This window comes from Nomia melanderi, chromosome 8 (assembly GCF_051020985.1).
Source record: "Nomia melanderi isolate GNS246 chromosome 8, iyNomMela1, whole genome shotgun sequence".
NCBI lineage: Eukaryota > Metazoa > Arthropoda > Insecta > Hymenoptera > Halictidae > Nomia > Nomia melanderi.
The window spans coordinates 427,351-442,706 of NC_135006.1; the positions used below are offsets into that span (position 1 = coordinate 427,351).

At 48.5% G+C, this 15,356-nt stretch overlaps 1 protein-coding gene across 2 annotated transcripts in view; it reads left to right on the plus strand.

Moving 5' to 3' along the window:
- LOC116426626 (dynein regulatory complex subunit 7) overlaps positions 1-15,356 on the plus strand; it is a 189,158-nt gene that overhangs the window by 171,473 nt on the left and 2,329 nt on the right. For both annotated transcript variants that reach the window (XM_076370272.1, XM_076370273.1), the window contains exon 3: positions 14,999-15,355. In XM_076370272.1, coding sequence (XP_076226387.1) covers positions 14,999-15,355 — 357 coding nt within the window. The remainder of the gene's footprint in view (positions 1-14,998; position 15,356) is intronic.

Below are 15,356 nucleotides of genomic sequence, written 5' to 3' on the forward strand. Positions count from 1 at the left end.
TGAATGCGGCAGGAACGCGCGGCTCGCGTCTCAGCTGATTTTGATCGATTTCCAGGAGAATTTTATGTGCGCCCAGCATCGGGGCTACTTGAACGGAGTTATGAAACGCCGGTCGATATAATAGAAACTAAGAGCGACTGGAGTCTTTCGAGTCTGCGGAGGGAAGCGGAGAACCGATGCTGTGAACTTTGCGCGACATTGATAGACGAAATTTTGCTTCCGGAAGAAATTGTGGATCATGGTTGACGATAAGGAAATATCAATATTAATAGAGTAACGACAGTGATTGCAGTAATTTAATAGTAATGACTTTATTGTCTATAACTAGGCTGTAAAACAAAATAAATAACAATAATAGCAGTAATTTAATAGCAATAGTTTGATTTTCTATAACTAGGTTACAATAGAACGAAATTAAAGGTGTCAAGATACAGCGTTGCTGTATAACTACCGAAGAGGAAGCAAATTTACTTCGGTTTCGTTGGTCGTTTTTAATTTTATATTTAATAAAGCAACCTCGAGGGAAGGCCACAGAGAATAAAAAAGGAACCATCGCGCGCGTGCTCTAATACCGTTAGGTGACTCGCAGAATCGGCCGGTAACGTTATTTTCGGGAAAAGTGAAATTTTGTTGATGGATCGGTGAAACGGGAGGTCGCGGACCGGCGAAACCATCGGTTCTCGGGAGACGACGCGTATCGGAAGCTAAAATTGACGGCATAAAGTTCCCGTTTACTGGCGCTGTCCGTGCGGAGAGCGCACGAGGGAAGCGCGAGAGGGAAAAGGGGGAGAGAAAGGGAGAGGCGACCGATCGCGTACCCGTAGAGGGCGGCACGGTGTGACGTCACGCCGCTACGACTACGCATTTAACGAGGAGCCGGTGACGTTACTCTCATAAACCTCGGGGCTCGCCCTGCCAGCCGCCCACTAGGATTTCTGAACTCCTTTCGAAGTCTTTAATCCGTTCCGCGAACCGAGCCACTGACGGTAAAAAGTTTCATCGATTCCCGCGCTCCCGGATTTATTCGACTCGCACAGTCGGCGTTTCAACTCTTCCGAGACAACGGATCTAATATGGCGACAAGCTGAAATTTAACATTTTAGGAGGTCGCATCGAAGTTGAAAACTTAAAGTCTTATTCCTCGAAGAAATGCTTCTTAGATATATATTCTGCGAAATATCTTCTCCTTGGTATAATCGAGTATAATAAATGTTCATGTCTTCGTGTTAGGAATATTCATTATCTACTAATCAGCTTGTTATCAGGTTGTTCCTTACGTTGAAGCTTCAACCAAATTGGAACTACAAACGAGAAATGTTTGAAATCTGTTCGGCACCAATAAAATAGCTTTGTTAATCCCACCTGTGACGCGTTTAGAGCGAACGACTAGCGCGCAGCCGTTCGCCACGCGAAAGGCTAGGTCTGGTTCCGCTTTTATTCGCGACGGGACTTATTTTGAGGCGTGTAACGGGGAATTACCGGAGTCATCCGACCGGTAATCCTTTCGGGGAACTTCGTCTATCCGTCGGTTGCGATTTCGCGCGGAATTCTTCATCGAGCTGGTCGGCCCGTATCGCCGCGACGCAAACATTCGGATTGTTTTCCCGGCGTCGGCGCTGATATATATAATACACGGGGATCGTTTTCGACGAGCGAGCATTCCTTACCAACGTCTTCGGGAGTTAGTCACCTCGAGCACCCTTAATTCGATTACCCGTCGATCCTGCGAGCACTCGGTGCCCCGGTCGGTCGTCTTCGTCGCTTCCTCCGCCTCCTCCGGCGTCCTCCAACCCCTTCATCCCCCCTCCCGTAATTGGCTTTCTATGCGGCAAATCGAACGGGCGTCATCAGTTTCACGTAAGTGCACCGAAGGAGGCGTTCGCTGCCGCTGATTTCACAATAAACCTCTTTGTTTCGGCCGACTGTGTACAGTGGTCAGTAATGATTATCACAAACGCGGATGGGGCGGCTGCGTCGTGGCGCGTTACCCCGATGGAGTTCGCACGAGAACCGCTCCCCGTCGTTTAATGGGATCCGGCCAAGTTGCCGGAACTTTGAACGACGGGCGACTGCTAAGCGAACACGATTCCCCGAAACTTGCTCCAGCGAAAAGTCCGGTAATTGTTCGAGGTACACATCCCGAAAATATGGCGAACAATTTCGATCCGTGGATTTCGACGCGATCATTCCCGTTTCCGTTTCTCCGAATCGATCGCGGATGGCTCTCGCCGCGAAACTGCTATTATCGATTCAGAGACGACCGAAAAACCGTCCGAACCCTGTTTCAAACGTTCCCCAAAGGACTCTAACATCCGTCTGCCACACGAGGAGCGGAGCTGGCGCACAGGCGCGGCGAACACGCGAAAATCTTTGAACCTGCCCGAGGGTATCCGATAACTCGACGTGCCCGCGGTTAAAACTCCACCGATCAAAGGTGCAGGTGTAACCCCGCGTATCAAGCGGTCGTAATTGCGCTTCCGCGCGAGCTCGGCGTTCCCTGTCCCGACCGAGCAGCCAAGTAAATTGTAACATCGCCGGGGCAAATAACGACAGTTAACGATGATGGAGGACCGCGAACAGTCCGCTGGCTGGACTCTATCCGCCGGCCAGCGGAGCTCTTCGAGGACCTTCGGAGAAGTTGATCCTTTTTCGTTGGCGAGCCCCGACAAAGAAACGCGTTCCTAGCCCCGCTCCCATCGCCCCTTCCCCGTTAGCCACGGTTCCCGCTCGGACCTCGCCGCGCTCGGCGAACCCATCGCATCGCGTGCATCGTCGCCATCATCTTCGACGTATACATAATTTCGCTCGGTCGCTCCCTAATCGACCCCTGTCGTGGTCTCTCTTCCCCTCGGAGGTTCGTTTCCCTTGGTCGTCGCCGTCGTCCCCTGTGTTCTCCTCGTATCAGGTGCGTCACGAAGCTCTCCCAGTGCCCGGAGGCATCGATTTCGTCGTCCACGTTGCAACCTGGCCACCTCGGCACGTCGCGGTCCGCGCGTCCCTCGTCCTCCCCCCGCAACCACCGCCGCCACCGTCATCTACTGCCACGTACAGCGGAGCCCCGATACTTGCGGGACTCTTCGGCTAGGTCCGACGAACACGTACGCGATCGCTTACCGGTGGACGGAGACAGGAAAGTGGAAGTTTGATCCTGGAACCTTAAGAAGAAAGTTTTAAGATGGCCAGTAATCCTGTCATTATATAAATCTCGAATTTCACGGTAAGATGGAAGTATTTCGTCGCCGACTGCGGACTGTCAGTGATTTTCGAACCAGTCCACAGACTGACCCGACGGATGGTTGGTTCCACGTTGGTCGGACGATTCGCGGAATAAGACCGCGCGGTCCTAACGCTGTTTGCACCTAGAGAACCCTACGATACGACGTAGGGTCGAGGTAAAGGAAGGTCGAGAAAAACGAGGGGAGGAGTGGGTTGCCGGCGATGGTTCGTTGGGATGGTGGACGAAGGATGGACCGAGGGAGCGAGGCAGCGGGGGGCGTCGGAGGAGGGGAGGGTTCTGGGAAGGTGGCAGCAGAGGGTGTAGAATGGGTCGTCGGCAGAGGGTGTAGGAGGGTGGTGGTCGTGAAGGGTGGCCGTAGGGTGGCGGACAGAGGGTGGAGAGCGAGAAGCGAACAGGAGACTGTACGAGAGGAAGAGAGACAGAGTGAGAGAGGAAGGGAGACGGTGAAGGAGGGTGAAACGAGGGGGACGCCTAGCTGGAAACGCGTTGGTTCGCCGGCACACTAAGTATAGGCGTCCTCGCGACGCCGGCCGTCAATATACCACCCCTAACTAACCCCCCGGGGGGTCCGTGGGTGTACTGGCTGGCAGAAGCGAGACCGAGGGACGAAAGTACGGGACGCGCGCGGAGCGTTGGCGCGAGAGACGGTTAGCGAGAAAGAAGGTGGGACGAGGAGCCAGATAGCCGGACGGATATGGAAGGAACGGAGACGGTGAAAACACGGGGAGGGTGGGTTGCTTCTGCACGAGGGATCGTCGCCGTCGCCGTTCCCGATGCCGTCGTCGTACCGCCGTACCGTCGTCGTCGTCGTCGTACCGTCGTAGCGTCGTAGCGTCGTAGCGTCGTCGTCGTCGTCGTCGTCGTCGTACCGTCGACGTCGTCGTCGTTCTCCTCGTCGACGTCCACGGTCGTTGTGTGTGCGCGCGAGGGTAGGTGGGCACCATCCAACCATCCTATCCCATCCTATCCTCCTGGCGCTATCCTATCCTGGCGTAGCTTAGTTTAGCTTAGGGCCCTGCCACCCGGGAGGCTGCCGGTGGCGGTGGGAAAGAGGAAGTCGGTTACGGGCGAAGTCCAACAGGGGTGCGACGAGGAGAGACTTATACACGGTAACCACGGTTAGAGGAAGAGAATGCCGGTGGTGAACGAAGACAGACCGGGTTGAGACCGAGCGAACCGGCCGAAGAGAGAGAGGAGGGATCGGGAGGAATAGCGAGAGAACGAAGATAGTGGCGGGTATAGGGTTGGTGGTAGGACATTGCGGATATATTCGCCTCTATCCAGCAGACCGGCCTCCTCCGCGCACCACCGACCGACGGCGTAGCAGCATCCTCTCCGGCGTTTCTCTCTCCTGACCATCCTGCGACGTAATCAGCGAGAGAACCACCGCGCCGCCACCCACTCCCCTCAGCCACCCATCTACCCTTCGCCAAGCCACCCACCATCGACCCCTTTCTGCTCCACCTCCTCCTCGTTCCTCCTCATCCTCTTGCTCTTCCTCCTCATCCCACCTTCGTCTCGCGTCTCACCGCGACCACCCACCCACGATCCCCTCGTCCTCCTCTTCCTCTCCCAACATCACCACCACCACTAGCAACGTCGCCGCCGCCGCCGCCGCCACCGCCACCCCATCGGCCTCCCGTTCCCGCTCCGCCCGTTTCGCCGCCACCCCTCGGCATCCCTTACCGGGCTGCCGTGGCATGCATCTATCCGGACGTCTATCTACCTATCTATCTCGATGCACTGGGTGTCCGCCCGAAAACCGGCATCCATTTCTCTCCTCGCGCGAATCCGGCCGTCCAACCCTCACTGACGATCCTCGACCGTCACCCCACCCCACCGGACCCGCGATGCGATCGTTCCCGTGCTAGATCCTTAATGGCGATCGCGGTTCCAGATAACCCCGGTAATTCCCGGACGAAACGCCACGGATTATAATATCGTGGTATTTCGGGGGGAAAAATCTACCGGACCGAGGTCCTCGGCAGCTGGTCCGCGTTCCGGATAATTAGACGCTCCCATTCCGATTCACGGATGCCCGTGATCGGGGACTCGAAATTTGCGAGCGGCGATGCTTGACAATCTTGAAATGATTTAGAAATTATGCTGCTTAGAGTCGATGGAAAGTGGAATTCGTCGAGAGAAATAAACGAAAATTATTGGAGTTGTCGGAGAAAAATGTTTATAGCGTTAAACGCTTGAAACGTAACGATGAGTTAGTGTTTGTTTGGTTTCGGGTGTGTTCTGCGAGGAATTAGCTTTCCGTTGAAGTAGAGAATGTAAACGATGTTCAGTTTAGTTATTTGGAAATAGTACCGTCGACTGAAAGTAAGCGTGCAAGTTGCTTTATGTGCCGATCTACGTGTGTATGCATGTACGAGTATGTGTATATAGGTAGCTGCAACGGGCATCGTTCGTCATCGAGTGAATCGCGCGTTCCTCTCTCGCGTTTCTCTCTTTGTCCGTGCCGTTTGAATACATTCTTTTCACTTTCGTCGAGAGGATAGCGTTGATTTCATTCACAAGTATTCACGGTGCTTCATAAGGTCCGACCTGACGATCCTTAACGGTCCTCCACCTTATTTAACGTCAGCCTCTCTCGGAAGTGCTTAAAGTTCCTTTTAACGGGGAAACTTGCTCCGTAAACGAACCGAGCGGGAACCAAAGTAACCGTTCTTCGGATTAGAGAAAGAATCTGGTATAAACGGGTGACGGTGAAGGGGATTATCGAAACAATAACACTTGTACGCGCCATCTACTTATCCTTTTACGATTCAATTACTAATTTCGTAACCCCCACCGTGCCCGACTTATAGCTCGCTAACTGGACTGAAAAATGACGGCGCGCGACAAAATTATGGAAGCAATCTCGCTATTACGCAAATCTTCTTCACCGACAGAATTCGAAGGGCATTTTTCACTGGTTTACGCAACGTCGCGATCTTACTTTAATCATTTAAACTTCACAATTTTGTAAATTACAATTAATTTGCTCTTTTTCTTCATGTTCCATTCCCTCGTTGTTCAATTTGGATATTCACTTTACTTAACCCTTTGCGGACGAATGTCGACATTTTGACGAGATCAGATGTTCATATTTGCAACACTAAGTCGCAAACAAATGATTTGATTACTCGAACAGCAAGAGATCAGTACGTAGTTTCCCTTTTTCAATTATCTAAGAAATCGATATATAACTTACCTTTATCTCTGGAAGGTTTTGTACATTTCAAAGAATCTTCGTCTGCAAAGGATTAAAGAATACAAAGGTTAATCACATACGATCATCGATCAGGTACCGCATTAAAAAGCGCGCGATCACATTTCACGTTTAACACTAGAACTACCACGCATTTAATGCGACAATATGTAATCTCTTTAAAAATTGTAACAATACATTATTCTCGGTTTCTGCAGACATTCATCACAGTATTCAATTCAAACTATTCACTTTCAAAATCAGTTCGAGCATTCAATGCTTCGAAGATATCAATAATCGCGAAACGAGAAACCCAAAACTGCTTCTGATTAGTACGGTAGTAAAAACGATGAAACCGAACCCACGGGATTAGCCTAAACAATGAATATGCGGAGAAATGCGAAGAAATAAAAAGGTAAACAAAAACATCCGTTCCCTGTCGAACACTGTTATTAATTAGTCGAGGCACTCCGAACAATCGTCCCTCGAACAGAGCAGTTGCATAATTCGCGTATATCACGTGGACGAATAATTGCGGTGACACAGAGGTTCAAGTTTTTTCCATGGCCGGCGCTGGAATCGCGGCCAATTACGAAGGTGAGCGAGGACGAATGACCGTGCGGGAATACGGTGCGGTGTACACGTGTATCTGTTATTGCGATATGGATGTTAATAGGTTAGGGGGTTTCTCCGGAGAATGTGGGGTGAATCACGATTTCGATAAGGGTTTATATTCCTCCCGCTCTTTCTCTCTCTCTCTCTCTCTCTCTCTTTCTCTCTCTCTCTCTCTTTCCCGCTCTCTCTCTCTCTCTCTCTCTCTCTCTCTCTTGTCCATTCTTGCCTACCTCCTCTCGCCATCTTCGCTCTTCCTCTTTCTCCTGTCCGCCATATATTCTATCGTTATTCTCTGTCTCTCGGCGTGTCTCCCTCCCTCCTCCTTCAGCCAACGTCGTCCCTCTCGACGCCTCTTCCCTTTCTCTTTCCGTCGTTTCTCTCCCTCTTCTTCCAGCGGACCGCTCATTGAAAACCGGCTCTAGGGCTTCGAACGTGCCGGGTTTGCACGTATACGGGTGCACACCCGCGTGTTTGTACACTCGCCGGCGCGAGAGAGACACGCGTGTCCGCTCGCGTATATATACGTATGTACTTACTTTATAGCGGCGACGTCGGAAACACGTGTCCGGCTCGTTAGAGCACGCCGAGCACCGGCCGTTTTCGTTCGCGGGACTCTCTGTCACCGGCATATTTGTAACGGCCGTCGATGAGGGGCCCGCCGCGGTGGCTCGCTCCGGCGGGATTCGGCACACCGATTCCTCCGATGTATTATGCTGTTGAGTCCGTAAGATTCGTCTGCTTTCAATCTTTTAACGTGATTAACAGTCAACCGGCGAATCCGAAATCGGGTATGCCTTTAACTCTTTGAACTCGATAGTTTTCCACTTGAAATGTTCAATACTTTCTACTTAAATGTAGACGAGATTCATTCAAATGAATTTATCAAGAAATCACATGTAAATTAGGGGACAAAGCTGTTTCCGTTCAATATTTCACGTATTGATGCTGTATACAAAGATTAATGGCAAATACCAAAGTTTGTAATATAAGTTTTTCGCTTGAAATATTCAATACTTTCTCGTTACATGTAGACAAGATTCAGTAAAATAAATTTATCAAGAGATCACACGTAAATTAGGGAACAAAGCTATTTCCTTTCAATATTTCACGTATTAATGCAGTATACAAAGGTTAATGATAAATACCAATTTTTCTGTATCAAATCATCTAGCGACTAGGAGTAGCCTCTCGAGTGCAAAGGGTTAAATTACTGTTACTACGGGATCGAAGGAAATTTTCATGCCCGCATTTTAGTATGTATTGGGCACTGCTAGATCCTAGAAGCTTGCAACAACTGACCGAAGAAGTTTCAATTGAACTTCTCCGTTTGTGAGACAGCGTTCAGACTCGTGAACGTTTTTACGTAACGAGAGGTTCGACCCGAGGGTTACGGTATCTTATGCTACGAAATCTCTCGAGAACGCCTCGCGACCATCGTTACGAGAGTTGACGATCTCTCGCGATATGTAACGCTGATTAATCGAACGTAACTGGATTTATAGCGTGGTATAGTTATCGTTTCAATACGGAAATAAATAGAAATTCTCAAACGTATCGCCGAATTTGGTTTCGTTACGCAATTACGGTGACCGCGAGTAGGCCGATAATACGGTTTTAACCCTTTGAACTCAGAAGTTTTTCACTGGAAGTATTTAATATTGTTCGACGAGATATAGACGACATCGTTTGAAACTAATTTAACGATAATTCACAGATAAATAAAGCGACCAAGCTATGTTATTTAAATATTTCCTATAGTAATACAAAGTTTAATTTAAAATACTAAATATACAGTTTCATGGTTTGCAATCGGGTTCACGCGAAAGTCACACAGCAGGAAAAACGAAATGAATCGTGAGCTGGGTAATTCATCGACCACCTTGATCGCGTAACGGAAAAAAGGACGCGACTCTTATGGGATGACCTAATAGAAAAGATGAGCGAGCGAGCGAGCAAGAGAACGAGCGCGAGCGCGCGCGCACGCGGTGATTCTATTTAATCGCGAACGCAGACGGCTTCGCTCCAATTCGGCTTGGTTATGTATAGACCAGCGATTACGTAATCCGCGATATTCGCGGTTCGCGAGAATTATAACACGGTGAAGTGAAGCTTACGAGAATGATAATTCGGCGGAGTGTAATCCGCGAACGCGACAGAATTCGAACGTATTTTCGGCGGATGGACGGTCCGTCGAGCGTTTCCGAAATCTCAACCGGTTACTGTGACGCGCCGCGGCGTTCGTTTAGCGTTTGCCGCCGCGTGAAACTGGTTTCTAGTAGTTTCACGATGATAATTGTCCCGGGATCTCCAGTGTTTTTCATCTAGCATCTCGGATTCCCTGAAATCGGGTGACGTAAGCTACGATCACGCCATGACCTAAAACAGTTTCCCTTTCTTTCCTACGATCGGGACGCTTCGGTTGCTAACTTTTCGTATAATTGTAAATGTAAATATGTTTGAAACGAATGTAGTACCGTTTATTTGTATCATTGACGTAAACAGAGTGTTGAAAACGAAATGAGATCGAGTTAATAGAAAATAAAAGAGAAGAAGAAGTAGTTAAAGGGTTCAGATAAATATCAATTAGTTATCTCATTCCCTCCGGTTAACAGGTTGAAGCCGATGCGGTTCGATTTGGAGCCAACAAACAATCGACGGATAAAAGGCACACGATTTCATTCAGGGAACCCGGATCGTTGTTACTGAAATTCTGTTGATCCTTCGCGTTAATCACGACTATTTACGTAACCAGCTGTTCCGAATACTTTCCACTCGTGGAAGACCGAGGGAGCAAGTTCGTAACTTCGTCGGAGCCACTGAACGGATTATACCGTTGATTGTGTAGAACGAAGAGTAGAAGTACCCGACGTGAGCCCAGTTTTAAACTTCATAGAAACACGCCGTCTATTCGCCGCCAAACCCTCGGACGAAACTTCGAGGGGGGAATACGCGAATCTTCGAACTCTGTTGCGAAAGTAAATCGGCATAACCGCTCAACAAGTTAGTCGCGCATTAATCGTATCATTTCCCCTTGTAAGCGAACAATAATAGACCGCGATGCAATAATACTTGCACAATTAACCGCGACGTTAAACAGCCGTAAAATGAGAACAATATTCACGAAATCCAAAGGGACAGAAATTTAAATCCTGCTACGAATACTCGTGGTCGAGTATCGATCACATTTACCACATTGACCCTTAATAGGAATCCCATAACACGGAAGTAATAATATCGAAATTTCTGATTCAGTGTACCTATACAACAAGGGTGTTGAGACAAATTCTTAATGAATAATAAATTATTTAATAACAAGTCTGATAAGTTTGATTGAAAATTTGATACTTAAATAGTTCGAGTTGTTGCTTGCCGTAACTTTACTCCTGGGATCGGTAACAATCAATGTGACGCGACAACTTGCTCATTTACAATTCTAAGTTTCCTTCTTGAAAACATTGATGGATAAACCCTAATTATCACAACATACATCTGACATTCTTTTTCGCGGCAAATATTCTCGCGTGGCGTGCAACCAATGCTCTGCATCGCGGTAATCGCAGACGTGACGATGAAAGTTCCACGTGCGGCAGGATACTCACCTTTGATTCCGATCTTGTGAAAAATCGCAGCATTCTGAGTTTGGAATTCGTAACTTTCTGAACACCGCGTACGCGATAGCGAGCACCGCGGCTTGTTCGGTACCTCGGCGCACGGTTCGCAGGGCATGTAAACCGCGTAGATGTAAACCGGAGCGCGCGAGTGTTGGTCTAGGGCGTCCTCCGCTTCCTCGCGTGGAGGGACGCACATAGCCGATGGTACATCTAGCCAAGGTATACAGGGTGATCCATGTAACACGTTCGGTCTTGATTACCTAATGTCGAGCACGCCAATTTTTATTTCTTCTGCCGGATAATTGTTCGCTTAACAAAATTTAACCGAATTTTCTCCCTTTGTGCTTTTATTCTTCTCATTAGCCATTATTTCTATCCTAAATACCTTCAAGAAAGTTATAATATCATATAGACATATATGCAGTATAATTACTCTTTTATACGGCTTTCGAATGAAAATCATGATTTCAAAGTACCTTCGCAATATGAAGACTGAAAACCGTGTACACCACTCGTACACCATTACCAATGACGAACAGCTATATTAACCGTGACAAAAAATATTTGTTATTACTGCATAATCAACAAACCAATGATGTAACAAGTTGCAATATTTGATAAAGAAAACTACTATGTTCCCGTATTAGGGTTTTTCGTTGTCTATGGCATAAGTGCTGTCCCCGTAGCGGGGCCTTTCGACCGTTAAGGGTTGAAAAAGCAAAAAGTTCCGTTTACCGTGCAACTGTCAGTAGATAATGTTAGGCTCGAAGTTTTGGTTCCTTCGACAACAGAAATGAAGCGTAGGAAGTTCGTTTCAGGCGTGAGCTGAGGCTGGATATCGCAGTTGTGCTCGAAACGTGACGAGTTTGAATACCCGCGGAAAAAGTAGGTGTTTAATGCGTGTCGGACCACGAAAATGATCAGGGATGGGTAAGCGATGTGGTTCAGCCTGTAGAAAGCAGCAGCAGGGGCTAGGTACTATCTAGTATCTAGTAATACCGGGTACTAGGTAGGTACGCGCCGCGGACGCCAAATAGTGGTTCGCATATTCAGAGAGATAGCGACGTCGCTCGGTGCGATCGCCCCTGATTTAGGCCTCGTTCCCTATCCCCGTCTCGCTCGCTCCCTTTCTGTTCACCGTTTGCCTCTCGCTCCGGCTCTCTCTCTGTCTCTCTTTCTCCGCGTCCCTCCACCTTTCCTTCGCCCTCGGTCGTTCCATCTCCCAACGCGCGCCAACACGCTCAAGATCTCCGTTGTATGTTCGTCGGTGTTCCCCGGGTGCGCGCGTGTGTATAAGGGCACACATAGCACTCTGGTCGCGTCCACGGATAACGTCCTCGATACGGCGGCCAGCAGCGGCGAGCACGACGTCGGGGCGTCCCGAAAAGCGCTATCTCGCGGCTCCCCGCTCGAAGCCCGACCAATCAGCGCTTCGATCCGCGCTTTCGACCGTCGCGCTTTGATCATGTACCCCGCGGACCGATACCCACGAGCATCATCTCGGCGTAAATCACGTCCGCTCCGTCCACTTCCGTGGACGTAGATCGGCCCAGGCCGGGCGAGCCTGGCTGGCGGAATTATCGGGCGCTTCTGTACCCGACGAAATTAAAAGATTTCTGGTCCTTTCGAAATTGTCGTGATCTCGTATCCGACTATTTCACTGATCGTAGGTGGACTAGTTTCTCATTGTTCGCTGCTGGTCGATAAAAATGGGAAAAGTAACATATTAATTCATTCGACTGAATTGCATTATTATTGCACGTTAATCTAGCTGAATGTCACCCTATTAGAGAGTATTATGTGTAATATAGAAATGTTTTCAAATAATCATCTTTTAGTTGAGTCTACTATAATAATTCGATTTCGTTGGGGATCACCGATGACCCCCATTGCATTCAACGTGTTAAAAATTCAGAATCGCTTGTATTCTCTGGTCGCTCGATATATTCGAATTATCAGACTTGTTCGGAAGGGAAGCTTCGTGATCATGAATTAACACGATCTATTTGGTAGTAACGAATTTTGATTTTCTTGTATTGTGGTAAAATTAAAGATACTTTATTATTAATGAGATTACTTAATTATTAATATCCTCTGGAAAGAGTAATTACTTTAACCCTTTATAGGCGAACGTCATTTCTACGAGATGAAAGTCGCAAACAAATGATTTGATTACTCGAACAGCAAGAGATCAGCACGTACTTTCCCTTAATTTATCTTTATCTCTGGAAGGTTTTGTACATTTCAAAGAATCTTCGTCCGCGGAGGGTTAATAAGGAAACTTGTTATGGTTATAAATTGAATAAAGAAACGCACAGACGTAGATATTAGGTGTTATCGCATACGATAAGTACGTAAGATTTTATTCGCGTCACTGTTAAAATTCACACGCGAAAATATTTCTCCGTGTCCCATTAAGCAGAAATGCTTTTTGAATAATAACGGTGAAACCTCATCGGCGATCGTTTCAGCTAGCAGCATAACGGACTGAGACCGCGAAATATGGCTGTATCACAGTAAACACGCTTTCCACGATCGAACTATTGGTCGCTGATAATATCTGGGAAAGGTCGCGCGAACCTTGAAACTATCCCCAACACTTTCGATATTTCGCAAACGTTAACCAAAAATTTCGCGGACGATTAAGAACCGTTATAATTGTACCATATGACGCGCTGATAAAGACGTCAGGACCCGACGTCGTACCATCTGCTTTAAAGGGCTCCGTGGCACGGGAAAGTCTTCGAATCTTTTCACCGGCGAATCAATTTCGCCCTCGAGAAAGTAAGTTATACCAGGAATTTATAGAGCACATACGATCCCGTCGCTCGTAAAACTGTAAACGGGTTCCGCAGTAATTACCCGATTCGTTTACATCGGAAGCGGACCTTATGAACTCTGTTACACATATCACGAGGAAAGGGGTTATAAACCGTTCATTCCAATCGGTCGACCAGCGAAAGAAAATCGTTAACGTTTACGTCGGTGGGCAGGCTGTGTTCGGTGGGTTCGCCGCGCGAGCACGTTCCGCTCAAAAAACATCTGCGTCCTGGTCACGCGACGGATACAAAATCTTCGACGGACCGGCCGGTTATTAGAACGGCGATTCACCGAAAAGTTCGCGGTCTCTGTTAATTTCACAGTGCAGCGGCACCGGTAAATCCTATATAGGGGGATGTATTTATAGCGGTGGCGGGTGTCGTATATCTCGCGATATTCACGCCGCAGAGAGAGACGACGGGTTCCGTCGAGGCTGTAAATTATCGCGCGCGCGGAACATGTAAGTTGATGGTTGAGAAACACTGAGCGCAGCTGCCGCGCGGCGCGGCGCGGCGCGGCACGGCGGCGGTATCTCCGCGTTGTCTGCTACCTCACACCCTCGTCTTGCGTCCCACGTGGGTGCCGGCCGAAGGGGTCGCGCGGAACGAGGGTGACGAGGAACGGGAGGCGGGCGGGTGGGCAACGCCAATGGGCGAGGAAACGGGACCGAGGGCGATGGAAGGCGGCGGGGAGAGGCGGGAGGGAGGGGGATGGTCGGAGGATAGGGTGAGGTTAGGCTAGGTGGACAGAGGGGGCGGAAGTGGGTGAAGGGGTCGAGGGATAGCCACCACCACCCACTGACCATCTCTGCCCTACCCTGGCCCAGGCTTACGCGTTCTCGCAAAAAAGACTGCCCCCTCCCCTGCTCCAAGACACGAAAGGACGAAGGCGCCCCTCGGACGATTTTCGGAGTACCTTCAGGACCTTAGAAATTGATCGGAAACAGACGAATGTTCGGAAACCTTGAAATCGTACTCCGTTCGGAAGAAAGAACCGGGAGAAATGTGTTTTCGGGAGGATATGACAATTGACCCTTTTCACGGATTTAATATCGTGTATGCGTATCACTGTGTTCCAGTGATCTCCTTTCCTTTTGTTCGACTACTGCATCTTTCTCTTTCTATACACCGTTCAGTGATTCCCGCGGCACGGTGCAGTAAATTCTACGCGTAGATCATAATACAGTGACGTAGGTCAGGGACCGAGAATACGCACGAGCTGCCACGTGCTTGCCGGCGTGTTTCAATGTGTACACTTCTCGTATGGACGATTAGTAACTATGTGTGCGATGTATTTACTCTTTGGTATTGTTATTATTATTACTTCTGCGTTTTCATGTGAAACTAACGGTAACTGGTGATCTCCTTTCAACGTGACAACACTTGGTAGAGCAGAGTGCACGAGTACCGGTCGAAGCAAATGTCGGTGTTGTGTTAAGTGCTCCGTTTTATCGACTGTCGATATTTCGTGGTTTATATCAATTTATAATAATTTTGATTTCTTTTGTGTTTACAGCCAAGAAAGCTACGTTCTCCAACTTGGCTGCAGAAATTCCAGAAAGGTAATTGTTTCGAGTGCGCAACATTTCTAACTAGTTTGCTACTGGGCCAAGGATACAACGCGTTCGTGGTAAGCGGCTACGCAACGAAGGAGCAAACCACGTGCGATTTGACGCGAACAGTGTGCCCCTATGTACGGCAACCCGAACCACAACCATGTCACTTGGCAATAGAGAATGAAATTTCAAAATATAAACTTCAGCCACCTCCGGAATATAAAAGTGAATTTTTAGCAGAGTTGGAAAGAGAAGAAGAAACAAGATTGCAAGAGAAACTAAAACGACAAGAGGAAGAGCAACGAAGATTAATTCAGG